The 27981-nt window shown below is 38.9% G+C and overlaps 1 protein-coding gene and 1 long non-coding RNA gene across 5 annotated transcripts in view; one reads left to right on the top strand and one right to left on the bottom strand.

Moving 5' to 3' along the window:
* HIF1A (hypoxia inducible factor 1 subunit alpha) overlaps window positions 1–26197 on the top strand; it is a 30859-nt gene extending 4662 nt beyond the window's left edge. For 2 of the 4 annotated variants that reach the window (XM_085225793.1, XM_010712056.4), the window contains exons 2-15: window positions 8511–8701; window positions 9061–9206; window positions 9307–9391; window positions 12201–12313; window positions 13398–13600; window positions 14918–15024; window positions 15221–15368; window positions 16113–16333; window positions 16521–16801; window positions 17306–17428; window positions 17649–18043; window positions 18873–18981; window positions 21638–21764; window positions 21914–26197. In XM_085225793.1, coding sequence (XP_085081919.1) covers window positions 8511–8701; window positions 9061–9206; window positions 9307–9391; window positions 12201–12313; window positions 13398–13600; window positions 14918–15024; window positions 15221–15368; window positions 16113–16333; window positions 16521–16801; window positions 17306–17428; window positions 17649–18043; window positions 18873–18981; window positions 21638–21764; window positions 21914–22065 — 2401 coding nt within the window. In that variant the 3' untranslated portion in view covers window positions 22066–26197. The remainder of the gene's footprint in view (window positions 1–8510; window positions 8702–9060; window positions 9207–9306; window positions 9392–12200; window positions 12314–13397; window positions 13601–14917; window positions 15025–15220; window positions 15369–16112; window positions 16334–16520; window positions 16802–17305; window positions 17429–17648; window positions 18044–18872; window positions 18982–21637; window positions 21765–21913) is intronic. The other 2 variants (XR_014883777.1, XM_085225794.1) reach the window with 2 other exon arrangements.
* LOC104911270 (uncharacterized) lies at window positions 69–27878 on the bottom strand. The gene is made up of 3 exons (XR_793782.4): window positions 27490–27878; window positions 6919–6998; window positions 69–4249 (listed from the first exon to the last, which is right to left on the bottom strand). It is a non-coding gene; the product is annotated as an uncharacterized LOC104911270 (long non-coding RNA).
* Between the last annotated feature and the right edge of the window lie 103 nt (window positions 27879–27981).

Genomic DNA, 27981 nt, shown 5'->3' with positions numbered 1-27981 from the left:
TGCAGATCAGATTACAGCGTGTTCTTTAAAAACAAAATACTTCAAAACAAAAACAAATCTTGCAAGAACTTCAGTCCCTCTCGTGTTGTTCACTGATGCCCAAAAGGAAAGAGGAATGTTCCAGATGACGAGTCATCAGCTCAAGTGCTGCTTTTATCTTAACCTACATGGGTATATAGGCAGGTGTTTACATGCCTCCAAAAATCGTAGGCAATGCATGGAAAGAGCTTAGACCTTAATCATCTTTTCATGTCATAACAGCCCTTTGTCTTTCACATTCGAGAAATTTTTGGAGCCTCTCTCAAGAACCTTCTTTCATATTAGGGCAGGCAGGAGAATGTGCAGGAGAATCTATTTTCCACTGAGCGTTGCTCTGAGATGGGAGATGCTTCAGATGGTTCTGTGGCCTCGAGATGTATAGAAATGGTCAAGGAGAAGAAAGGAGCCTTTGCACTTTAGTGACAGAAAATTGATGCAGGTTTCCAAATTACAATTGGCTACAAAGGCTAGTAGGGGCTGCTTCTACTGAGATGTCAACTTGCATAGGGTTATGTTTTAAGTCAAATAAGTTCTGAAATGATTGGAAACATGAAATCAAGTGAATACATGCCAGCATATACATGCATATATTTAAATACAGTTTATGTAGGTGACGAATGCTTCAGGGTTCTTTGATGTGGAGCCATAGCCTCAGTTGGTGTAAATTAGCACAGGTTCATTGAAGCTATGCCTGTTCGTACCAGCCTGGGGATTTGATGCAAGATCTCGGAATAAGTGCATTGATAAAGATAAGTCTCATCACATTCATAACGTGTCACTTCTTTCTGTTGGAGCCTGATGGCATTAGGACCTGTACAACAGTGTAGTGTTTTAAAATGTTGTGAATTTTTTTACCCAGGCATTTGAAATGTGTCGTCCGAAGCTGAAGAACTGGTGCTTCAAGAAGATGCATTAGTAGTTCCTTTAAGATAGCTAACACATAATAGGCATGTACATCATAGGCTGTGTAGAGAAACTATAAATTCTGTTTAATTCAGTGTGGTATGAATGAATCCTTGTGAAGCATTCAGAGGGAAAATGTTACTTGCTACACAAAAGCAGAGCCTGAATTTCTAGTAAAGAGCTGACAAAAGAGAATCAGAGCTTGTGTGAAGAAATCTGTGCTCTTACATTTGCAACAGTGAAAGGTTTTACTGAACAACTTTGTAATTTACAAAGTATCCCTTTCAATTCAGTTCGTAATAATCCTGGAAGTGTTGCCTGAAAAAAGATGACCCACTTTGTTTACCAGAATGCAACACTAAACCAGAAGCAGAGCGATGGTGTTACGACAATTCTTAGGTTTCGAAAAGGAAAAGAATGCCGAGGCCAAGAACCTCGTTTGTGAGATTATTGCATGCTGCTCACGACTGAGAATAATAACTGCACTGTTATGCTGGAGGGGAGTTAGAGATTGGCTTCCTCACATTTTCCCCATGCTTACACCCACTGCAAGAGGTGGGAATGTACTGCAAGGAGCTGAAGACATGAAGCAATCCATGTCAAATACAGAAGCTGTGAACAGGACGTTCTAAATGGAAGTGATTTAGCTGATTGATGATGAGCGTGTTCAGTGCTTGGTTCTTCTGAAGAGACTTTTCTCTTGTTGACTGTGCAGCTGATATCACCGTATGTAAGCATTTTTCTTGACTGCAGGTTCTTTATTCATATAGGAAAAATAAAATATCCTTATTTCTACTTATTTTAATTTGTTTTTAAAACCTTTGATAACGAAATACCCTGTTAAGTGAAAGCAGACGAGGAATGCAAAGTGAAGAGAAGGGTAAGAACTTGTGTTAAAGCAATGAGGAAAGTCCTTTGGCCTCTGGTCCGAAAAGCTTGAATACAGTACCACAAAATATATTTTGAAAACCCACGATTTAGACTGAAATTAAATATTTTATCATGAGTCTACATCTCTCTGAAGATAGAGAAGTTCATAGCTAAAATATTGGTAACTGAGAGCATGCTCAAGTGACGAATCCCTAGGGATGTGTTCTGTTGCTTTGTGTGCCTTGGGGAGGCAAAAGACATTAACAGCAAGAGTGCTGAAGTGAGGAGAGCACTCAGGGAGTTCTGTCCAGCCTATGTCCAGTCATTTTCTTACAGTAGTTGTGTATTTTCTTTAATAATAAGCACAGGGTAACTACTATGCATCTTCCATCCTGAAGAATAAAGCACAGCATTTGTTGAAGAAAAAAAGGCTGTCTTCTAAAAAAAGCCGAATAACTTAGTTGAAAAAAATCATAATTTTCTCACAAATAACCCTTCTGTGCCATATGGTTATTTTTATACAGTAAACTACTGTGCAGAGTGAAAATATCAGTGTATTACTCAGTGTAGTAAGACACAGCAGAATCACTTCACCACGCTCTTAATTAGAAATACTAATTTTGGAAGCTTTTACCTTCTTACACTTTCTAAGCAGGGAGGTAGGAAGGTTTTCAGGTCAGTGTGAGGCCAAACTCAGGTGATTGATAATCTTGGAAGTGCAATGTTGTGCTGGGTTCAGGAATGCCAGGCTCTGCTGCTGGCTATCAGACACCACAATTTGCCTGTTTGTAGAACGAGCTGCAGAGGTCCCTGCTCATAGCTGAGGAGTTGGACTAGATGAGTTTTAAGGATCCTTTCCAACACAAACAATTCTGTGATTCTGTGATATTTGTGATCCTGGGAGTAAGACCTCCTAGTGTGTAGTTCATCATGTAGCTCGGTGGACTCCTGTCAATGAGAGCCAGTCCCCACTATCACCTTGCAAACAGCAGTAGATTTTGAAGGCAGTGCTCATTCAGAAAGCTTGTGCTGCTGTAGCTAATTCAGCTCCAACTGCTGCCTGCTCTCTGAATCTGTCAGGGTACCTTTTAGTCAGGGTTTTTTTGATGGTGTTCAAATTATGGTAAATGCTTGAATGGCAAGAAAACAGTTCAAGTTGCTTTGTCAGAAGGAAATGTATGAAGGCATGACATTTAACTAATAGTTTGCATATGGAAGCATTGTCTCTGAGCTTTAATATTGCACCAGATTTTGCAGTTAAACCTTTTTAAAAATCTAAGTTACCGTATTTAAATAATACATATTTTCTTTGTTAGATTACTGGGTTTTAAGTTCATTAATTCATAATAAGTAAGACTTTTATCTAGAAGGTCACATGCTTGTGACTACACATGAGATTAAGGTGCTGGATTGCTCTCACAAGAACTCCATGTGGATTACAAAATAAGGTAATGGGTAAATAAAATGGGCCGTAATGGCAAAAGCAATGATCTTTAAAAAGAAGTTACATAAAAGCAAGAAGGGCTGAAGCTGTACCACAGAACTCATCGTGAGCTGAGAGACTGTAGGAGTTGCGGAGCACAGCCTGAGAAGGAAGGAGCACCCTTCCAAACCAACTGGAAAAAAAATTCTGGGAAATCTGCATGCAAATACAGTTCCTGGAAAGCTTGTCCCTTGCTCTTTTCAACTGAAAATTCAGACTTGGCCTCATGTTGGTGAGCACAGGCCGGAATTTCTTCTCCTTACTACCAGGAGGAGGTTTGGATGCCGGCAGTGAGCGCTCCTCAGGCAGGCGTGTGAGGTGAACGCCGTCCTCCGGCCAGTTTGTTGCCCGCCTTTCCTCCAGTTAAACAGCAGAGATGGCAGCTCTCTCTCAAGGCCACCCCGTGCCTGGGCACCTTCAGGGGACGGATTTCTTAGGGGATGAGGGGGAAAAGCAGGGACATTGCCTGTGTGTGCTGAGTGGAGATGAACAGGTGTTGTTTGTGTGTTGTGTTTTGTTTTAGTCAATACCGACATAATTAACTCGACGTATTTTTAACTAACTGGATTTGAGTGGTGTGCTTTGCTTACATTTTGAATTGTTTTTCCTAGGAAGGTCTCTTTAGGGAAGTAGAATTATGCTTAATTTCTCTGGTAAGCACCAGGCTTCTCTGGGACTTGTCATGGTAGAAGAATTCAGTAAGCGCAGTGGCGAGCAGCCCTGAGCAAAATCAAACTAGCAAACAGTGAAGAAAAACAAATAACTGCATGTTGAGAGCAGCTGAGTATAGCATGGCTGTAAGATGCTTTTTGGCAGCCTGTGCCTTTCCTGTGGGCTTGTATCTGGTGTGCAGCTGTGCAGTGGCAGACGAGAGCTGCTGGTGTGGCTGAGCCCCCATGAATGGAGCCGGTCGTGGTGGGGTTTGGGTGGCTGTGAGGAGAGACCTGCCAGGACCTGAATCAGGAAAGATGAGGTGGATTAATTAACACAAAGTTAATGCACAACGGCTATTCCATGTGGGAATTGAAAACAGCTATAGAGTAAAAATCTGAGTAGCGAATCAGTAAGTTAGTATGAATGAATCTGCAGCTAGAAAGGATAGAAAATAAATAGCAGCAGTAAAACAACTTACAGGAAAAGCAGAAAAAAAACCCTGTGTAATACCATGTATACAAGGTGAAATTTTACATAAAGTGATGATTTAAGAAACCAGAAAACAAAGTTCACATGGCACGTATTTTAAGACCTGTCCATTGGCCAATTTTTTTATAATTTTTTAATTTAAATATATTGGTTACTAATGCATTTTCCAGGGTTTTTCTAGGTCTTGGATACTGGTCTTGTGTAAGGAGAAATATGGCAGATGTAAATGTGGCTGTGAATTAGTCTTACATTTAAGGAGGGGAATGCTTGGGGATATTTTAGAAGAATGAGGAGTCACTCATAGGAATGTGCAGTGGTGGGGTCTTTGAGATGATTTGGTGAGCAATATATAGCAATATATAAGAATTTATAAGAAAGATGTTCTGGCTCAAATAGTCCTCATGGCCATACTTAGAGGAACTGCACATTCAGGTGCAGAGGCTGCACTAAGGTGTAACTGGTGCATGTGACATTTGCTGGTCCAGATTTTGCTTGCTGCAAAAGCCAGCTGTAAAACTTTGTTATATTCATGCTGCTGTATTTTAAAGCCTTTCTCATTTGGGGGCAGTGAGTGAAAACCTGAGTAATTAATGTCCTTCAGCTGCAGTGAAACCTGGTGGTGAAATACAGTTTTGCTTTGTGTGTCTAGCTCTGGTATTTTCTGGAACTCAGTTGTTTGTTCAGCTATTACATGCAAACATCTTTTACATAGGTGTGCAAAGAATTGGTTCTAAAATTGTCAGTGAAGCACTGTCTTCTGTGTATATCCTGCATTAGATTGCTTTCTGCTTCTGTATTCCACGGCTAGAAACACAAAATGGAAATGAATGTCTGGCAGCGAAATTGGGCAGGAAACATCATACCTGAAAATGCAGGCAATTTCCTGCCTAGCATGGGCATTTCTGATACTTTCATTGCATGTATAATCCCCTCTTCCTCTGTGATGATCTTCTGAATCTTTAGGTGTTTTCATGTGCAACAGAGCAAAGGTTGTGATAAATATCTGAAGTTTTTGATGTTGATCTTTCTTAATAAGAACTCGGGTTCCTGTTGCTCTTACGGGGTTGTATTTCTGTTGCTTACATGAAGATTTTTAAACATAGGCACTTTTGAAAATCTCTTATGTAATTTATTCAAACCTATTTTGAACTGGTTCACATTGTACTGTTTGGAGTCCTCTTCCTTGAGCTCCCTTTTATTCTAACTGAGGGAGCTCACTTCGGAAATGTATTTTCTTTACAGGAGTTAAACATCCTTTAATTGACTACACTGACATTTTCTGGCAGCTACACAGTGTGTTTTTTCATTTATTTTGTGCAACTGGAAGTAACAGAGCTTAGATTTGCAATAGCATAGGGTTTGGGTTTTTTTTTTTTTTTTTTTTGCTTTCTCATATTTGGTGACATCCCATGTTGAGGCAACTCTGACTTCACTTGGTAATTAAACTTCATTTATGAAAGACCTTTTTCCCATTAATTTGATCCATTAAAGAAATGCTCTTTGAAGCTGGAGGTTAATCTTCCCATTTAAATTGCTGGGTTTTACCCAGATTAGTTACAGCTTAGTTTTCAACAACAGCTAAAAATAGTAAAGCGTTCTGCTGTACAGTTTAAATATCTATCTATAGAAGTAGCCTTTCTCGTAAGGAAATACATAGTAAGAGGGAGACCTGGGTCTGCTGCTGGGACGTCACCGTTACGAACGTTTGGGCTTTCCTTAAGTTTTGCCCACTGTAACACTGGGCTTCAGCAGGCAGTGCTTGATTCACTTGCTCTTGCTTTCATTTTTAACGGCAGCACTGTGAGCTTGATTTGAGCAATGTTCAAGTCAGAAATTAGTAATTCAAGAGCCGTGAAGGGTTCTGGCTTCTTTGTTGAAATCTGTGCTGAGTGTCCTAAAACCAAACATCTAGAATCCAGCTGAAATGTTTTCAAGAACACGGAGCTTTCAGAGAGAAAACAAAAGCATGGAAAAGGACTGTCTCCATCTCTTGCGTTGCTCTTCCCTACTTTTCTTGGTTACTTTTGATCCTGACAAGCGCTCAGACTCAAGTACACAGCATTATTGCTACAGCACAACTTTAGGTATAAAGTGCTGTCTGCAGTTGAAAGGGAAGCTATAGTAAAGCTCTGGCATCCATGTCAGTGGGAACCAATTACTTCAAATAATTCTATAGTAGAAGGAACTGTTTGTGAAGGGATCTTGAATGAGTAGCTAACAAAATAAAATCGGAGGTATAAAGGTGAAGCTGTTCAAGTAAGCATAATTATCTGTATTACTTTTGTCAGAGGCACAACCTGTGGTCATAGAAAAAGGACAGAATTGGGAGTGGTTTTTCACCTCCACCCTTAGTTTTCTACTGAGAGAAAAGATACTTGAGGCCTGACTTCGTTAAGAAATGTTTAATCCATTCGGTTTTAAATAGCTAAAGTATTTTTCTGTTAAAGCTCAGGCTTCTCCTAGTGACTTTCAGGATATACCTGTATGTCCAGGGCCTCAGGATTGTTAGTTCAAGATATCCATTTCTCAGTCTTCAGGTTGAGACCGAATGCAGAGATATCTGCAAGATAAGAGAGATCACCAGTTACTTCATGCTGCACTTCTGAGAAACACGAGCTATGGCCACAGAAACTGATAGACTCAGCACATGTCAGGAATCCTTACTAAGATAATCACAAGTTAATTATCAGATGGGCACAATTTGTTGGAAAAAATCAAGTTAATTTCACAAGGAATTCTGATGGCTTACTTGGTCTTTAAAACAACTCTTTGAGCTTCCTTAATACTTGAAGGCATTCATGCTTGCAGGGTCAGCCCTGAAAGCATGATCACTTGGCTATTTCTGCACAAACTAAGCAGGTTCTCTGGCTGTTGCAAGTAGCACATGATTTATGTATATATTTAACTGCTTCCATTAAATCTGGTTCCTTATTTCCCTGGTAATATCAGCTTGTGAGTCACTTTCTTCCTCACTCACAGTACCTCTCATAAGATGGTGTGCAAATTAAAAAGTTATATTACTTTTGCACAGATCCACAGACATAGCAGAGATGATTTGGTAATGGTCTACTGAAATTAGAAACGTGTAATTCCTAAACTGTTGGTAGCAAATATAATACAATACAACAAAGGGCTATTTCCTGCCATCTTCAACTAGTAACACTTGGTCTCTTCATGATTACGTTCAAAGGCACATGCTTTGAATTATAACAACAGTATTTATAGAGATACATTTATCTTTCATGCAAGTAAATGGAAAAAAGAGGATCTACTGATCAGTACCACTGTTATATCTCAATTACACGCAAAAAGAAGGCAAGATGCCTTCAAAAGGTGTGTGTCTGTGTGTATATACACAGCAAAAGCATAATGTATTACTTTCCATAGGCCATTTAAAAATAAAAGCACATTTAACTGCAGTGACCCAGTTTCCACTGCTGTGGGTACAGGAAGAAGGGACAATTATTGGCGTTATCGAATGGCTGAGGATCATGGTGGTTTTTACGCCTGCTGCTAGTGAGCTGTCCTTTACTTGATGTGTTTTGGGGGAGGCAATGGAAGAGGATTCACTGGGAAAAGAGAAGTGGGAAAGGGACTTTTCCAAACACTTGAAAAGCAGGACACCTCATGGTAAATTTGGTTATCTGACCTGTTTGGCAGGCTTTGTAAGGATGAGGCTTTAGCATGTGAGGAATGAGGTGGTATAAAGGGAAGAGCTTGAAGAGTGTGAATGGTATTCCTAGAGCATCACTAGAGATAACGTGAGCTGTAGCATTTTGGGGGGACTATAGGGGTTGGGGGGAAACAGGTTTTGGAGGCTAGAGAGGCGGAAGTCAGTGTTCAAGACAAGGACTGAAAGAACTGTTCTGAAGAACTGACTTTTCATGGTTCTGCATCTGATTCTGGCAGCAGAACTATATACACAGAATTGCATTTAAACGTGTAAATTGAAGCCTGAAGTTATTCAACTTCAGGAACTGGTTAATTGGCCACAGGGCAGCTTAGACTGTTCGACATTTAACGTAAGAGAATTTTGTAGCTTTTATATTGATCCCAAACCTTTTTAATACAGGATTAGTTCTGAACGCAGGAAAGAGAAGTCAAGAGATGCAGCTAGATGCCGAAGAAGCAAGGAGTCAGAAGTGTTCTATGAACTTGCTCATCAGCTGCCCCTTCCACACACTGTGAGTGCCCACCTTGACAAGGCCTCCATTATGAGGCTGACCATCAGCTACCTGCGCATGAGGAAGCTGCTGGATGCTGGTAAGTGCACAGCTTGTCAGCACAACCTGGAAAGGGGCTGGACGTGTATTGAGGGAGAAGGTATTTCTGAAACCAGTGAGCAGTTTAAAAGAAATTAATAGGATTTTTGTCAGTTAAACTTTCCTTAAGGTAGAAAACTTACTGGTGGATGTATAAAAGCAATCTCACTCTGATTGTTTGAGATTCATGATACCATTATTAGGTCTTGAATTTAATTGATCACTTAGATAAGTAAATGATACTGCTTTTGAACAGCCCTGCAAGACTGGCTCCTCGCAGACTGGTGCCAGAAGTCATTTCTGATGACAAGTGAAGAATGACTGATATTAACTTTAATAAAAATTTATGGTCTTTTGTAGGTGAGCTGGAGACAGAAGCCAAAATGGAGAAGGAACTGAACTGTTTCTACTTAAAAGCTCTTGATGGATTTGTTATGGTGCTTTCTGAGGATGGGGACATGATTTACATGTCTGAAAATGTGAACAAGTGTATGGGACTCACTCAGGTGAAATACTGACATTTCCTAAGACTGTTTCGCTTCTGTAAAAAGTTGTTACACTTGTGTATATATAAAGTTAGACACGTATATACCTCTTATTTTGCAGTTTGATTTGACGGGGCACAGTGTATTTGATTTCACTCATCCATGTGACCATGAAGAGCTGAGAGAAATGCTTACACACAGAAATGGTAAGAAGAAAAAACAATCTCTAATTTACTTATGGATAGTTCCTCTTGGCACTAGAATAGATGGACATCTGCCAGATAAAGGCATAGAGAGAACAAATTGGTATGTTTTTCTGCTCAGACCACAAAGTTAGTCTTCCAGAGATACTAACAGATATAGCCAGAATGTTTTGGAAATATTCTAATTGTAGGTGACACAAGACTTCATTAGCACTCTTTAATCTAAAAATTAATGACCGAAATTATTGAAGGATGAAAGAATTAGCATGCATATAGGAATGAAATGAGTTTAGATGAAAGTTGGGTGAGAATGATATGGAATGATTGCTATAGAAAAATACAGAGACATCGAGTTGGTATGTCTGTCTTGGTCTCAGATAGCCCATACAGGACAACTTAAAAGCAAATGGTTTCTTTCAGAAACTTGTGGTGCAAGATTCAGTACGTAGAGATGATGAGGACACAGAAAAAACTAATTGGGTAGTGGTCTTACAGATATCAAATGCTCTTTCCTTGGGTAAGAATAGAAAGGAACACTTGGAAAGCCCCATAAAGCAACTGTTAATTCTGGGCTTGGGATTTATGCTTCACTGCACCTTTTAATTGGTGCATGAAATTGGTATCTTTTCAGATTTCAGACTGTTTATTTCTCCATGTAAGGGAATGGAACACTGTATTCACATATGCTGTACACTTTGGGATTTAACAAATGCCCATGAATTATTGCCTTTAAATCTTCTGTTTGTTTGTTATCGACTATAAAGACTTGGCAATATGAATGCCTCCAAACAAATCTTCTTTACTTGGTCGTAATAAATCTCAAATTGGACCTCTCTAATTCCTATTTCATCAAACAAGAGGGTTATATGAACTTTAAATTTAGGTAGTGATTAATAACCACACTGTTAGGACTGACCTCTATTTTCTTGTATCACTGTAATTCTGTTTAGTTTAGCAGAAGTGATTAGGTACTGTATCACTGTGGTAAGGGCCCTGGCTTTGATTTTGTAAGCATTCTCTAAACTTCTCCGCTCCTAATACTGAAGCACAGTTGTAAAGCTATATCAGACACCCTCCCTGCCTTCTGGAGGGATGCATTATTACACTAAAGCAGTGTAAAAGCTGGTCTGGTGCAGAAGCATATTCTTAAACGTAGCGAGTTTCATGCAGATGAACTGTAGCATGTCTAAATTGATCAGACTGGAATACGGTGTCTGGAAAGCATTATTACAAAATCTGTTTTGCAAATGAAGCTAGCAGACAAAAGTCTATGTTGCACTAATAATACATTTTTATATTTAATAGTATTCCCAAGTTGCATTTTACTGCACCTCTTACATCAGTGGAATTATTTTGATTTGAGTATTAAATAATCCTCTTGGGGATTGTGCAGGTGCAAATGAATACAGCTCTGATTGGCAGAAACTGAACTACATTCTGATGTTTTGGGAGGTTGAATTTTAACTTTCCAAGCTGGCTGTTATAAAAATAATGTCCAGGCTGACCGAGACTTGAGAAAATTCCTCCATCTTTTACAGCTGCTTCTTAAAGCAGAGCCCTAAGCATCAGCATTTAGTAACAATGACATTTTGATCTTCAGCTATGAATATCTAGATTGGTTTAGCTCTTTTAAAAACACAGCACTAAATAAACCATGGTTTATTTTAAACCATGGTCTGAACTCTGCATTACTTTTTTCCCCCCTTCTTTTAAGGATGTTCTAATGCAGCGTAGAGTAGGCTCATCCCCATTAGTTTTCGCACCTGCAAGCAATAGACAAAGCAGTGTGGTGGCTGTTATCTGTAGTGTATTTTTTTTTCTGATGATTTCTGTCAAGTTGGTAGTTCAGACTACCAAGACTAATTTCATTGCAACTGCTGACCGTGTGGAACAATCAAACCATTATATAAGCTCAGATCAGAAGCAAGCTCACATGTTCTGAACTTCTATGCTGTATCTTAAGTTGGTCCCCACTCTAAGCATCCCTCTGCAAGATTGCTCTATTCCACACCTACTTGTCCTAGGTGCTTTATTGCCTTTGTCTGCGCACAGCTGAGCTGCTTGCAGCATTCCTGATAGGATCAGTATGTTTTCTGTGCCCAAATTAGGCTGTTTGGTTTTTGAATAGCCAAACTAGTAATTGACTTTAGAAGGTTGTTCCCCTGTAAAGGAAAAAAAAAAACAACAAAAACAACAAAAACTAGAGCCTGCTGCTAGCAAGCAAGACTAAAAAAGTTAATACTGCTAATATTAATTTGTATCAGAATTTCTTGACTTTTTCAAGAATGCAAAAAGCGTGTTTAAAAACCTGGTGCCTGCTTACTCTGAGAATGCAAATCACCATGGAAATACTCAGATGCGTTTGAATAGCTGAGCTATTAATTCACAATTTAAAGACTTAAAGTACTGTAGTCCTGAAGAGATATGGGCCCTAAGCACCCAAGAGTTCTGTTTTAATGCAAATCAGCTCAAAGTGCTTCTCCTCCTGCATATGCTTTTTTTGACTCCTATACAGTTTTAAAATATATTACATTTTCCACCAGTCATCTTTTTCCTGAAATCTGGGATTGTCAAGTTGACTGCAAATATAACAGTGACGTTAAAACATTAAAACTTCTTTTTTTTTCTTTATTTCACAGCAAAACCCCTTCTGAAAAGCTTTATTAATCATAAGCGCTGCTAGTTTTCAGTCTTCATTTTTCTTTACTTCTACTACACAGGTAGTTGAGTTGAGTTGTGGTTTTGTTTTATTTTGATGCATTCAGAAGATGATCCATGAGCTCAAGAACTGGTTACTATTTCCTTTTGCTAGGTCCTGTGAAAAAGGGCAAAGAGCAAAACACAGAGCGCAGCTTCTTTCTCAGAATGAAGTGTACACTGACCAGCAGGGGAAGAACAGTGAATATAAAGTCTGCTACATGGAAGGTAATGAATGCAAAGGGCTACTTGCATGGGTTGGCAGCTTCCTCTTCAGATGTCATAACTTACTGTATTTCAACACTTTTCACTCTTCATGTAACTTGAGGTTGAGTTTCAGTAAGTATTGAATTTAATGGTCGTGCTTCAATATGCTGAATTTTAATGCAGAATACATCAGAGAGGTAACTGAAACAATGTTTAAAATTAGTTTTTCAAAACTCTTTAATTCTCCATTTTAAATTAGAGGTTATTCATTTGTTAGAAATTATAATTACTAAATGCTTGCGTAAAGCCGCCTCCTCTGAGGGAAAAACACCTGACGCCATTTATACTGATACTCCATTCCTTTTGATTCAGCTTTGTAAATCTGACGGTTGAGTTTCCTCTGAAGGACTCGTGTTGTTCTTTCTGAAGTTGCTGGCTATCCCTTTTGTAATAACTGGAGCTAAAAGAGCCCAGTCTGATAAGTGTCTGAGATGAATGCATTTTCATTTTTTCCTTTAGGCAGCCTTTTATTGTATGAAGTGGCATTACAGTTAAAAATATTCTTTTTAACTTAAGCTTAGTTACTCTTGATCAAATAACTTCTTTCTTCTTTGCTGTATGTGAACAATTTCTACTTCAGATTTCTTTTTTTAAAAGGAGAAAATAAAAAAAATGCAACCTTCTCATCTTTTGAAGAACGTTTTTGATTTCTTCTTCTAACATCAGTTCTGCAGAAGATCTAAAATGGAGGCTGACACTATTAGCATAACTTTCAGGTTGACATAGTAGGATGCCTGTTGTTGAGGCAATTGTTATCAGTGTAATGAATTTAACTTCGAAAGCAGAAACTTCTGGCATTGCTTCGGCAGACACAAGAGAGGAAGGTGCTAGGAGCGAGTGTACTAACAGCCTGTTTAAGATGAGGAGAACTGGCTGCATTTTAACAATCAGTTTGAAAGCACTATTGTGTTCCTGCTGTTGATAACACTAAGTGTAGAGAGAGGTGGGGAGGGGGGTACTTCACTCTGTGTGCACTAATGGAAGTGTGTCTGTGTTGTCTGACAGAAAGCAATCTGGTCTCTTTTTAAGTGTAACTGTCCCACAGGTACTGCACTGCACTGGACACATACGTGTATATGACACATGCAATAATCAAACTCACTGTGGCTACAAGAAGCCTCCCATGACGTGCTTGGTGCTGATATGTGAACCAATTCCTCACCCATCAAACATTGAGGTCCCCTTGGACAGTAAAACGTTCCTCAGTCGTCACAGTCTCGATATGAAATTTTCCTACTGTGATGAAAGGTAAAATATATTCTGTTCTTAACAGCTGCATTCATGTGAATGAATGATTTGCAGGGGCTGGATGTGTTGGCTAACGTGGGCCTCATGCTTTTACAGGCTCACTGAGTAACATGATTATCTGCAAAACGGAGTCAGGGAGATGCTTTGGCTTTTATACTGACTGATCAGGATGTCGTATTAAAAGCCAAACTCTTAAGTCTGAGGAGGGTGTAGGGTTATTACTTGTGAGTAATTCCTCAGTTAACTGCCTGTTCAAACTGGCCTTTAGTGTTGTGGCAACAATTCCATTGAAATGAGAAGATTTTTCTGGATGCTGAGAAAATGGAAAGGATTTGAGGATTGCTGGAGATGATGGTGCAGTTTATGGACCAAAAAGAGTGCATATATAATATCAGGCACATTGTGCTGCTTTCCCACTCTTTTGTCAGATCAGCATCTGCTTTTTCCAGTCAGGAAAAAAAAAAAAGGCTTTGTTCTGCTTTTAATGCAACGCATCTGTAGTTGAAAATGAGATTTTGTATTATGGTACGTAAATATGTCAGTGATGTAGTCTAATACTCATCTTACTATCCTTTGGAAGCTCATGCTTGATAAATTTGAAAAAACAGATGTGAAGGAAATCACTGGCCTATTTTTTTTAATTGGATTCTATTTGTTACTGCCTGCTAAGACTTTTTTTTTTTTAATATAAAAACGAATTTCTAATCAGTTACTGAAGTTAGATACAAAAGTATGTGAATGCAGGTTACTTTCTACTTTGTGCAGTAACTGTACCTTTCTAAGCCAGTGGTGGTACATAAAATATATTATTTGGTGGTGATGTGCGTAGAGCAGGGCTGGATGAGTGCTTTTTCCTAGTTAGCTCTGCCCTCTAGGGGCTGGAGGAAATACTGTTTTCTTTGAAAAAGAAGTGAGAACAATAGTGAGAAGAATAAATCTGATTAATAATTTGTCTTAGTTGCATGGTTAAAACTGTTAAAGCATGTCTTTATTTTATTGTATTCTCATTTGTGTAAGCTGGATATTCTAGTCCGTAAGTAGCTTGTCTACTTTTAAGCAATAACGTCTAAAAAGCAGGATTTACTTAATCCTGTCCATCACAGGACGTGCTTTATAAATATTCAATGAGAAGTAAAATCCCATGGCTGCTGAAATGTCTTGTATCTTATTAAAGAAGCATTAGAGGAAAAAAGCAAACTCACAGTGAACCAGCATTGCTGGTAAAGTTCGTGGAAGAGATTCTTAAGTTCTCTGTGGATCTACAGGCATCTATGTGCTGCTACATGTCTGCTTAGCAAATATTCTCTTGTTTTAAAGAATTACAGAGCTGATGGGATACGAGCCAGAGGAACTCCTGGGTCGTTCAATCTATGAGTACTATCATGCGCTGGATTCTGATCATCTGACCAAAACGCACCATGATAGTAAGTGAAAAGGATGTATTTAAAGCTCTCGAAGTACAAGAAATGAGATGGAGTGCCAGAGGAAAGCCACAGAATAACAAGGGTTTTCCTTTTAATTGCAGATATGAGTCTGCAGAGAATACCTAGCTTGAAAACTGATTTTTATTTTTGTTTTTTTTCTGCCTGTAATTAAAGCTGATGTCCGTTCTGTTTTTAGTGTTCACGAAAGGGCAGGTGACAACAGGACAATACAGAATGCTTGCTAAGCAAGGTGGCTACGTCTGGGTTGAAACTCAAGCAACTGTTATATACAACACTAAGAATTCTCAGCCACAGTGCATAGTATGTGTAAACTATGTGTTGAGGTAAGTTGAGTAGGAATTGCTATTTTTGTCATAATTCTTTTGAGTCAGATTCTGATTACTTGCTGAGAATTCGGTCCCTATTCAATATGCTAACACTAACTGTTTTTCCTACCAATTAGATTTTTACTTAGAATACTGCTAGTCATAGGATTAGGATTTAAAAAAAGACAACCGTTTCTTTGATGTAGTGATATCAGGGGGGAGATCTCTGCAGGCAAACAAGTATAGGACCAAAGTGTTTTGGATTATCATGGTAGAAGCGTTTCAGAATTTGTGCATTGCAGACATTTATCTGATGTTTGTCCACAGTCTGGAACAGTTATATTCACTTGTAATTCTTAGTGATGAAGTCAGAGCAGCTATAGTGGTTTCCTATCAATCTTTTTCTTCCTTAGAATTCTTTTTACTGAAAGGTTCAACTTAAGGATTTTTCTGCAACTGTGGAATAGTCCTAAGTTAGTTTTTCACAGGTTTAGTGAACGTACCAGTATCAGTCCATCAAGATGTAGTACACTCATTTAAAAGAAGACTTTTAAGGAAATCCCCAAAGTTTGTTTTACTTGCTTTTCTTACTCTCTTGATGCTTTCATGGAAGTAGTATGTCTGTCTGTTACCTTTTTATGACACCAGATTTAGTCTGTTACATTTGAGGAAAGAATTTTTGTTTGTAAACACTTGCAACTTAGAAAATTGTGAAGGCCGAATTTTAGCTGGTTTTTAATCATCTTCCTTTCTGTCTGGCAGTGGAATTGTTCAGAAGGACTTGATATTTTCCCTTGGACAAACTGAGTGTATGCTGAAACCAGTGGAGTCTCCTGAAATGAAAATGACCAAAATATTCAACAAAGATGACCTGGATGATACCAACAGCCTTTTTGAAAAACTTAAGCAGGAACCAGATGCTTTAACTGTGCTGGCTCCAGCTGCTGGAGACACAATTATCTCCCTAGATTTCAGCAGCAATGGTGGGTGTGTGTTTAAACTGGAGAGCATGCTAATCAGTAAAGTTTAGTATTTTACAGTAAACTCTGGAAAATAACTTCCCACTCTCACTTGCCTAGTGATCTTTCAGCCACTGTTAAAATTTAATGAGGTCCGTAGACACACTCAGTATTTGTTACTTAGGTTGATGGTCTCTTTTAATTTTTATAGAGTCTGATGAACAACAATGTGATGAAGTTCCTTTGTATAACGATGTAATGCTCCCCTCATCCAGTGAGAAATTGCAGAATATAAATATGGCAATGTCCCCACTACCTGCCTCTGAAACTACAAAGCCACTTCGTAGCAATGCTGATCCTGCACTCAATAGAGAAGTTGTATCAAAGTTGGAGCCAAACACAGAGACACTCGAACTTTCTTTTACCATGCCTCAGGTGCAAGAGCAACCAACCAGCCCTTCTGATGCAAGTACCAGCCAAAGTTCACCTGAGGTTAGTTATGTAATTTGGATACACTGTCATTAAAATGTATGTGCTGTGTTGAGGCTTGTAGAGCATATCTAGTTAAAGATGCACCCAAGGCATGAATTTAAAATTATTTCTAGGTTGTGCCTTAGTTATGCTCATACTCTAAGGAAAAACACATTTTTCTCAGGGAGAATTAACTTTTCATGGAAGTGAATCTTGCTACTATGTACATGTGATAGAAAAAAAGAGCTTAAGATAGGTCTTTCCAGAAAAGGATGATTCAGAGTTGGCTTCTGTAAACACCAAATTAGTTACAGTAAATTACTGCATAGGCTTCTTCTGGGTTCTAACTAATCATGTGCTTCCCAAATGGGTAAATAAACGTATATGTTTTCCTTTCCCATTTCAGTTTTTGCAGCCATAGATTAGAATTAGCTTTGGCATTCACACATTTTTCAGAGTCTGTAGATACGATGCAAAATAACGTAACGATAGAAAGTTAAAACTGCACTCAAAATGTTTTCACAGCCCAGTAGTCCCAATGACTATTGCTTTGATGTGGATAATGACATGGCTAATGAATTCAAACTGGAATTAGTGGAGAAGCTCTTTGCAATAGATACAGAAGCAAAAAATCCATTCTCCACTCAGGTAATGTACATAAACTTGAAATTCTGTATCATCTTAGTGCTCTCAGCGTGCTTCTCATTTTGTTCAATGCTTCCAGCAACCTTATTCTTCTACACAGTGCTTTATTAAAAATAAATTGCGCAGAGTTACTTTGAGGATTTGGTAAAAGGAAGAGGCTTAGCAGAGCGTGAAGTCATAACTGAGATGTTCTGATATAAGTTTTACTTCTTATGTTCTCCAGGAGACTGATTTAGACTTGGAAATGTTGGCTCCTTACATCCCAATGGATGATGACTTCCAGCTACGCTCCTTTGATCAGCTATCTCCACTGGAAAGCAGTTCTTCTGGCTCTCACAATGCAGCTACCATTACCATACTTCAGCAGACTCAGACACCAACAACTGCTGCTGATGAGATAAAACCAGTGGCAGAACGTGTGGATGATGTGAAAGCACTAATTGTTCCATCATCTCCTGTCCACGCAATAAATGACACGAGTAGTGCTCCAGCATCACCTTACAGTGGGAACAGGAGTCGAACAGCATCTCCAATCAGAGCAGGAAAAGGAACATTGGAACAGACAGAAAAATCTTGCCCAGGAGCACCCAGTTTGATAACAGTCACGCTGAACAAAAGGTATTTCAAACGTGAAGCTCAAGCCCTAGTATTTATTCAAGAAATTAAATGTGATACACTTTGAAATACTGCAACTGATGTACATTATTTTCAACATTCTACATCAAAGTAGAAATTAAAATTTAAATCCAGACCAGTTTTTTATATAATAAGCTTCTCTAATTTCTCAGCAGCTTTTTTGCAGTAGCCCTTACATAAACATCTCATGCAACAGGCAGCTACTACATGCCAGCTGTGTTCATAATTTTGTTCTGCTCTTGAATGTGATGTACAGCCACTTAAAAAGACTGCAGCAGGCACTAAACAGGTAGTTATACCTACACAGCATTTCTGATGCTTTTCTTGTCTACTTCATTGAGGTGAGAGGCATCTACAGTCTGTGCTACATGCACTGCTTTTAAAATTGGCTATAATTCATGATGATGGACTATAGCATATGTAGCACATAGTTATGATGACAAAATTCTACAAAATCAGAACATCAGACCTTCAACACAAAATTTGTACACAAATACTCAGAAGACTTTTCCTCAATCTTTCCCTCCTCCTTTCTGTAGAAAATGAATTACTGAACTTTATGCTTTGTTTTTTTTTTTGGTGTTTTTTTTTACATCCTTTTTTTTTTCCTAAAACTCATTCTGAGCTTCATACATAAATTAAATGCTAACATTTTCTATGCTCCTAGGCAATAATCGTTTAAATTAGACAGTTACTAAAGAATACTAGTATGGTTCTTAAATGCAGTTCTGTCATATTGTATTTGTCCACAAAAGAAGAATGGCTCGAGAACAGTAGAAACGTCTTAACAGCCTGAATCAATTTTTCTTAGATCTACTGCAATGGATGAAGAACTAAATCCAAAGATGCTAGCTTTGCATAATGCTCAGAGAAAACGAAAAATGGAACATGATGGTTCACTTTTTCAGGCAGTTGGAATTGTGAGTTTTGCTTTACCATTTTAAAATATTCACTTTTAACCTTGCAATTTCTGACATGAGGCTTCAGTGCAGACTCCAGAGTTTAGCTGTTGGTGTGCAATGGAATCTTGGGATCAAAAATAACTGTTTGGGCATGAAATTCCCTCGTATATGCAAATACTGTTTTAGTTCTCTTACTGTCGGTTGTTTCAAAGTGCCCTCTGTACCTAAGTGCATTTCTGGATTAGATAGAAGATATTTGTGAACATACATGTGAGGAGGCGTGCTTCATTAGCAGAATAATGCACAAATGTAAGGCAAAATTGTCGTATTTATTTCACTTCTGCTTTCAAACTCAGTTTTCACATTCATGAGTACTGGACAGCATTCTTACACTTCTTATTCTTTCATTTCTCCTTGAGTCTGAGGTTCCTTTTTTTAGTTTGGTCAGATAACAAGACCATCTGAACTACACAACGTGAATTCACATAATCTAGCAAACTTGCATTGCTACCACATGCGTTGTTTCTCTCGTTTGTGATTCGAGTACCGCATTGTTGTCCATCTAAGCTATTCCAAAGGAACTCTGTAGGTATCCTAAGACTTCTGTCACTTCATTGGCACTATTCAACTTGTTATCTTCTGTAAGGGTATTTTGTCTCTACAATCTTTTATTCTTAATGTCATTTTTTTTTTTTTTTTGTAGTTTGAAATCTTGGGCTTTGCAATGATTTGCATCTCTCTTCTTGGTTTCATTGCAAATTCCCACTTCTCTTAAGTTTCTACATAATTAATTCTTGTCTTTTTCTACTGCATCGTAGCTTTTGACATTTTGTTTCTGGACCAGTCCATCCATCTCCTAGATGTAGTCATCCATCATGTCTTACAGTGCAGGGTTACTTTTCCTATGAATGGTTCACTCACGCGAGAAGTCACTGTATGCAGCCTTAGTGCTGCTGTCCTCTGTGACAGCTGAGAAAGCATTAATACATCTTTTTTTTTTTTTTTTTTTTTTGCTCTGGGGTTAGCAGATTTAAAAAAAAAAAAACACAACAAAACAACAAACCTACTTATGCTATTGATCTTATTTGCCAAATGCTTTGCACTTTCATGCATGTTGTTCTGTAGCTTTCAGTAGCTCTTAAGAATTCACAGCTCTGCTACAAGTTTCATTGCCTTTGGTTGCCTCTTTCTCATGCAGTGGTGCTATGGCTGTGCTATAGTGTTGCTGATACGTATTTCAAAGTAACTGAACACAAACAGTTCTGTGTTAGCTATTGTAATGAATACAGACTTCTATGTTGAGAGATTTTTTTTAAAGCTTGTAAGTTCATATTTCACCCTTTGCTAAGCCTCTTTTCTGTATCTGATGAGCGTTATAAATATTTTGATGGTTTCTGCACAGTCAGAAGCTGAATTTTCCACGTAGTGGGGGTCTTAGTGACATTATTGCAAGCAAATACTTTTGTTATCAGCTTTCTCTCTCCAAAATGGATTTCTCAGTGTACAAACCAGGCCTTGCAAATGCACGGAAGAAAAATTATATTAAATCCAGGCTTGTATCACATAGCGATTTGGGATTGTGCAAAAACTTGCCATGACTTCATGGCTATATGGAAGCAGTATTAATTACTGTAAAGAGTGAAAATAATTGAAGACAAAATGCAACTTTAGGTTTTCTGGAAAATGAGAGAATTAGACAAGGACAAGGTGTGCTACAGTAAGAGTATGAAATAATGATCCAAATAATTAAAGCAGAAAAAAGTGAGCTATCTTTCTTCATGTGGAGGGCTGTAATGCATTCACAGTAGGAAAACAAAACAAAAGCCAGAACAGGAACAATACCAGTGACTTATCTAGCTATAAAATGCAGCTTCTGAGTTGTTTAACTCCTGTTATACAACTGTCTTTTTGACTTGCATGTGTGTTTAATAACCTGAAAACGTGTCCCTTAATGGCAGCATTCTTAAATACTTTTTCCTCTTTTGCACCAGTCAGCGTTACTAACAAGGCGAAATCTTGCAGATTCAACCCCTTGTTACTAAGATGGTGTTTTTTCCTTCCATCCCATCTTTGTTTCAGTGGTGGCCTTTTCTTATCCTAATTATATGGAACTTTTGAAAGCTTTCTGATCCCCACATCTTGGACGCTGCCATCAAAAGAATGTGCTAAGGAGCTGTTCTGTAATAGAATGGTTCAGGACTGCATTCCCTTAAGCCTTAAATCGGATGGTTTGGTGTCAACAACTGGTGCACAAGCAGAATAAAATCCACTGAGCGAGATGCCCTGACCCTCCTATTTACACTACTAATGCCAGTGCAGAAAACCATCAAAGACTCCAGTGGAAACCTGATAGTTACTCACGTGAGAGCAGTGGTAATCAAATGGGTGTGTATGTGTACCGTGTTAATCTTGAGCCTGGTATCTGGTGATAACCAGGATTCAGTAATTATTTTGTGTAAGGGAGGTAACCTCTTGAAATCTGATCCCATTTTTTAAAATTAATTTTTAAGGCTACTATATTAGAAATATATTTGATCTCAGTTCTGAATGAAATCCACTGTAAATTGTAATAAAGCCAACATCAGTGATAGGGACCCCTAGTTTGGCAAAGGGATGCAGAAGGCCAGAAAGATGCACTATTCAATAAAGAAGTTTTTGTTTTACTTTCTCCTAGGGCTCTTTATTCCAGCAGACAGGTGACCGTGGAGGAAACGCATCGCTTGCTTGGAAACGTGTAAAGGCGTGCAAAACGAACGGTCACAACGGAGTGGAGCAAAAGACAATCATTCTACTATCAACTGGTTAGTATCTTTAAAACAAAACGTATGTAGAGGGGGGCAGGGGCTGTGAAAGAAAACTGATGCAAACATACCCAAGCTCATCTCATTCCTGAAAAAATCTGGGAGGAAAGTGAATAAAGTGCACTTTTTTCCTTCCCCTCCCTCTATAGACATAGCGAGTAAACTTCTAGGGCAGTCGATGGATGAGAGTGGACTACCCCAACTCACGAGTTACGATTGTGAAGTAAATGCTCCCATACAAGGCAACAGAAACCTGCTACAGGGTGAAGAACTGCTCAGAGCTCTGGATCAAGTTAACTGAGCTTTCACAGTAGTTGTTCCTTTTTTGGACACTGGTGAATCATCACCTAAAGCAGTCTATTTATATTTTCTATATCTGATTTTAGAAGCCTGGCTACAGTACTGCACTAATTCAGTTAGTTCAGTTTTGATCCCCTTTCTACTTATTTTGACAGTCTTTTTAATACATTCTTTATGTAACAATAACTCAAACCGTAGTGCATTTTTATAATTCTTTGGTACACACACCTTAAAGTCCATTACATTTAAAACACACTTGCAATAGCAGCTTAGAAATATGCACCTGATTTTAAAAAAATATTTATTTTTTGGCTGGGGAGTTGGTCACCAAAATCTATCATTAGTAAAATGTCAGCACGTGAAAAACTGGCAATACTTCCATCCTGCTCTTTGTAGGTAGCTGGAAGACTTGTGCTCTCTTACTCTTTATGTTCAAGTACGTTTTTTGTTTGTTTTTTTTTTTTAATTTTAATATTTTTTTTATAAGAACCAACAATGCTTTGCAGCAGTGCATTGTAGCCACAATCGCACAATATATTTTCTTAAAAAATACCAGCAGTTCCTCATGCAATATATCTGCATTTATAAAAACTAGTTTTTAAGAAGAATCTTTTGTTTGCCTATGAAATCATGTTTAAACCTGGATTACGTCATTATTTTAGTCACGTTGTAATATAAATTGTTCTTAAATGCTGTCTTATGCTTTTGACTTAAGAGTGTGATTAGTCAGAGGGAAAGGATTTATCTGGGAAGGGCTAGCAGCATTTTATTTGGGTTCATTCTCAATTTAGAGAGAGAGTTTGATGTTCTTAAAGTAGTCACTTTGCCAGCTTAAAAGAAATCCCTGCCTGTAGTTGTTGAAGTTAATGCTAATATTGTGTATGATCTTAAATCTAAATGTTCAGCTTACCCTGTGTGGTATAGGTGATATTTCAAGCAGATTGTAAACCATCTTGCATTGTTAGCAGTTTTATCTAGTACATCATTGAGTTGCTCAATATTTTAATGTTTTGGTTTTAAGCACCTTGTTGCTATTAACATCCGTATATTTTCGTGTAGATTTCAATAACTTGAATATATTTAGAAGCCTTTTTATTTAGAAATATATAGTTGTCACAAACATCTTATTTTCCTATATGTACTGTACAAAACCTTCATTCACTCGTTCTTTTGCTCTTTGTGGTTGGATCTAACACTAACTGTATTGTTTTCTTACATCAATAAACTATATGTGGACCAGGCCCCCTCGGGGAGTGTGTTATCTGAGAAAAATGAGATAATTTATATTTTTGTTAGTGGTTATTGTTCATCCATGTTCCCTTTTTAACTTAGACTTGATTGGAAATCACAGCTTCCTTACTTTGATCGTATCATCTCCAACTCAATTATGAGCCTATTCAGTACTAAATTCTCCTACACAGTGTTGTACTACCGCCGGCCAAAGATGTTAAATTTTTTCATTTGTTATCACACCAGTTAGCAAACTTGAAAGGGAGAAGACAGCATATCTGTTACGTCAGAGCAAAAAGACTTTTTCCTTAAGACCAGCTTAGAGGCTCGTCTCTGGAAGCATTATCAAGGTAACACTGGAAAGCAGGAAAAAGTAAAATTCACGAGGGATCAATTAAAGATGAACTTCTTAAAATTGCAGTGAAAAATGAAGCTGGTACTCTGTGATAGAGAAGGGTTGTTCTACGTTGTTGTGCTGTTGACTCGGTAACTTTGCTGTCCTAAAACCTGATACTAGTGATACAACCTTGTAATGTGTAAATAGGGTCAAGATATTCTGTGCGTTCTTCACAAACTATTTTAGGAAACTTATTTCACTGTAAGAAATGAAGTGTGGATGTCACCATTTATTTTGGAATCCTTTGTTTCATTGACCTCCTTTAGAGTACTTTAAAATCACTGTAATGGTGTATAAGCTTAACGTGCTTTTTAAAAATACTGTTACAGTTCTACTGAAGCAAGAGCACTTTCCAAACTGACACAAGTGTGCTAATGAAACTAAATGGAACCATCGTTAAGAGATAAGGCACTGGTAGCAGAATATGGTCGTGTGTTCGAGTAGAAGTTGCGTAGAGAGAGAAAAGCACTAAGCATGGACTTCAGGATTTGTGCAGAATGAGCATCTTGAATATACACACCTAATAAATATTAAGGGTTTGCATAGAAGCCCTTATATGTGGGTGGTGTGCTTCCCATGGCAGCGCTTTCTCCAGCAGCAGTAGCAGTTGTGATAGTGAAGCTGGCAAAGGCTTAGGAAAGGCACCACCAGACATGAGTTTAAAGGAGCGCTATTTCACCTAAGGATCTTCCCCATTCATACACACTTTCTGTCATCTGTACTAACAAGCACAGCATGTTCACTATGCTTGTAGAAGTGAATGAAATAAGATTGAACTGCAGTATGTGCAGTTGTCTGCACTTCGGGCAACTGGAGGAAAAAAAAAAAAGTCTCAGCCTGAAAACTTAACTTTTAAAATTAGACATAAGATCTCAAATGTTCCCATTTTTCCCCTCCCACCAACCCCTAATTATTGTAACAGTAATTATCAGAACCTGCTCCCTATGGCTGTATTCTGGAAGTTACAGCTTCCCTACATTTTTACGACTACAAGTGATGTACTGTAGTTACTGAGAATGGTTCTTCAGCTCTCAGAGATGCTGAAGAAAGCATGGAAAAGTAACAGTAACTGCTCTGGGCTGCTCAAAGCTGTGCTAAACACTGCTGCATGTTCGCTAAACCTGGAAGCAGTCCTTATAGCTGCTTTCGTTTTTTTCCTTAGATTTTAGGACTCTCCAGCCTCATGCTAATCCTTCTTTGGAGGACAAGATTTTTGTATACATTCATTTCTACACATCTGCTTCATAATTTTGAATATATATATTTTTAAAGTGTTGAGGCATTATCTTATAGCACTTACTCTTTACCAGTAGTAAAGAAGGAACTGCAGCTGGATGCGGTATTTGCTTTTGCATATGCAACATACTAAATTATGAGTTTCGCAAAATAAGAGGAACAGTGTTGCTTTCAGCAGGTAAACTGGAACTGCAGCAGTAATCAAACCATGCACACCACTGAGTGGTTGTCTAGCAGCTTAGGTGTAATATACTTAAAGTTGCCTGGAGTCCAGAGTGCACACTTCCTACCGCATCTTTTGCCATGCAGTAAGATGGATTTAGACTGTATACTGATCTTGAAAAACCTTTGGGTATAATAGAAACATTTTACTATTAACAGTTTCCATTCCTGTTGTACGCACAAATTCCCTGACAGTAATTATGAATCACTTTAGAGAGACAGATGCCAGAAAGAACAATTAAAGCTCTACGTGCTTGCAATGAAATAAAGGTATAGGGATCAAAAATTATTACAGGTTTAATAACTGCATATTTAGAAGTAACATTCATTATTTAAACAGCTTCTTAAACAGCTAAACAAAGGTAGCTGAAGACAGAAACATGGGCTGTTCCACTGATAGCTGTTGGCAGGCTTTCTCTGTTGTTAAACTGCTGAATGAATCATTTCCTTCTATAAATCCAGGAGGCAGGCTAGAGGATAGGCCTGAGGTCAATCATCTGTTCTCCATCCCCTCTGATTAGCTGCTACTGAACAGCACGCACAATTCACCCAAATGTCACTGCACTTATGGATATTGTTCAGATTGCAATTATCCAGCATGAAAATAAACATTTCACAGACCAGGAATACTCTGTAGGAAGGCCAGTAATTGTCATAGGAACTCATGAGCTGAATACCCAGCTTTCATTAGCAATCATACGCTTGACTCCCTGGAAAACTCTAATCTTCAGAACTGTGATATTGATTCATGTTCTAAAACTGAGGTGTCATTTTCTTTCTGCTTCCCTGCTTACCTTGAGCAAAGCTTGCCAAGTTACCAAAAAGTTAAGAGTTTGCTACTGGATTTATACAGTATGGTAGATTTTGTGAATAACTGCAGTATTCTCTCATGAAAAAAGTGGTATATTTTGATGGAATTCTTTTCTGGAACCAAGTACAACCTATTGCAATTGTATTCCTCTTGAAACACTTTGACATACTTGTGATTGTACTTCTTTTTGATTGTGTAACGGTATAAAATTCAATAAAAGAGAGGGTTTGTTTCTAATTTGTGACATCTGTGATCTTTCTGTTCATCAATTAGCCCAGTTCTGAAAAGACGGGCACGGCAAAAACACTTTGAAAAAGAAAATAAATGCACTCTATGCAGCACAACTGAAACTTGCGTGTTTGAAGTGCAACCCACCTCGTGCTGAAGTCAGCAACCTCAGTCACTAAACATCTGCATGGTCTGTTTTCCAAAAGCATTTATAAACCATTTTCACCCTTATAGCCAAAACCACTCACAGCGGTTATCCCATCTAAATTAAGTGCGCAACACCCCTGAACAGAAGAGGATAAACATACAGTTCCAGTCTAACATCAGGGATGGTGCAGATGCTGTTGCGGGAAAACACAGAGAATAGAGCAATGGATATGGAGGCAGGGGGACAAAGATTTAAAAGAAACCTCTGAGTAATCAAGAACATCCTTAGTAACAAAACAGAAGCAATTTCAAATCCAAGATGATTTTCCAGGTGATTTCAGTTGCTCTCAACACATGCAAATAGTAAGACAGTAAGAGTCCCAAGATCTTGCTAAGTGAATACCACTTCCTATTGCACGGATCAGAAATTTCCTGCAGTGTTTTTGTTTTGTTGTGATGAAGTCTGAAAGCAGAAAGCACGCGCAAATGCTATCAGCTCAGTAGAGTATGATCCCATTATTCAGTACTAGTGATGTCTGTATTTTGTTAAATAGCATATTAAAGCTTCCACATATGTGACTTACGTTCGTGAAAACAAGATTAATTTCCATGTTCTCAATTTGAAAATGCATTCCGAACACATACGATACTCAAAAATAAACGAGTTACCCTGTGCCATATGCAACTTGAGAAACCTGTTATTTATAGCTATGTTTACACAGGATAAATAGCTTAACTTGCATCTTACATGGCAGGACAAGTGGGAACTCGTATCCCTTTGTTTAGCAGTTATACGAAGAAGATATGGTAACTAGCATGCTGTTCCTTGGAAAGCAGTCAGTGGACAGTTAAAATACACTAATGAAGAACACGAAGGACCACTGAGCAAAAACGGTTCATCAAGAAACGTGGAGGATTAATTAGCTTAAGAAAAACAACACTATTTGAGTGTAAAAGCAACAGAATGAGAATTTTGCAAGAAGATCCCGTTTGTTTCACACACACACACGCACACACACACGAGCCTCGTCCCGCTGCATCCTCTCTCAAGCGCGGTGACTGCAGCCCTGCCTGCCTTACAGAAGCACCGATCCGCCTGGTGCTTCTTCACACAGCATCCCTGAGAAACCACCATCAAAACTGGGAAAACACACCTGACGAGCCGCATCGCTGTCGTTAGATGAAGGGATAACCGCTGTAACTGCAGCGATGGGTCCGGCCCCTGCCTCCCATCCCTGCGGCCATCGGGGTCCGTACGTGTGGGGTGAGGAACGCTAACTGCTCTCCCCACATCCAGTTCCATTAGCGAAGCCAGGGTCACACGGGATGAACGGGTCACAGCCCTACGTCTTTAAACACCACATGAACTAAATGTATTTTCAGAAACAAACCAACCAACCAACCACCCGGCCGCGCCGCTCGCTCCCAGCTCGGTGCGCACAGCCCCGCTCCCCGCCGTTCCCGCTCTCCCTCACAGACCTGCGCTCCGGCCGCTCTCCGCCGCCTCGGCTGCCGCCCGCGCCTACGTGCGCCGGGGAGCGAGGAGCCGGAGAGCCGCCAGAGCCCGCACCGCTCCGCGCCGAGGCCGCGCCCACCCACTCTACGTGCAGCCCGGCAGCCGCGGCCCCCCGCTCCCCGCCCGCCTA

Source organism: Meleagris gallopavo, chromosome 5, assembly GCF_905368555.1.
Source record: "Meleagris gallopavo chromosome 5, MGAL_WU_HG_1.1, whole genome shotgun sequence".
Taxonomy (NCBI): Eukaryota; Metazoa; Chordata; class Aves; order Galliformes; family Phasianidae; genus Meleagris; species Meleagris gallopavo.
Note: the sequence above shows the minus strand (reverse complement) of the source record. Positions and strands in the feature narration are given on the sequence as shown.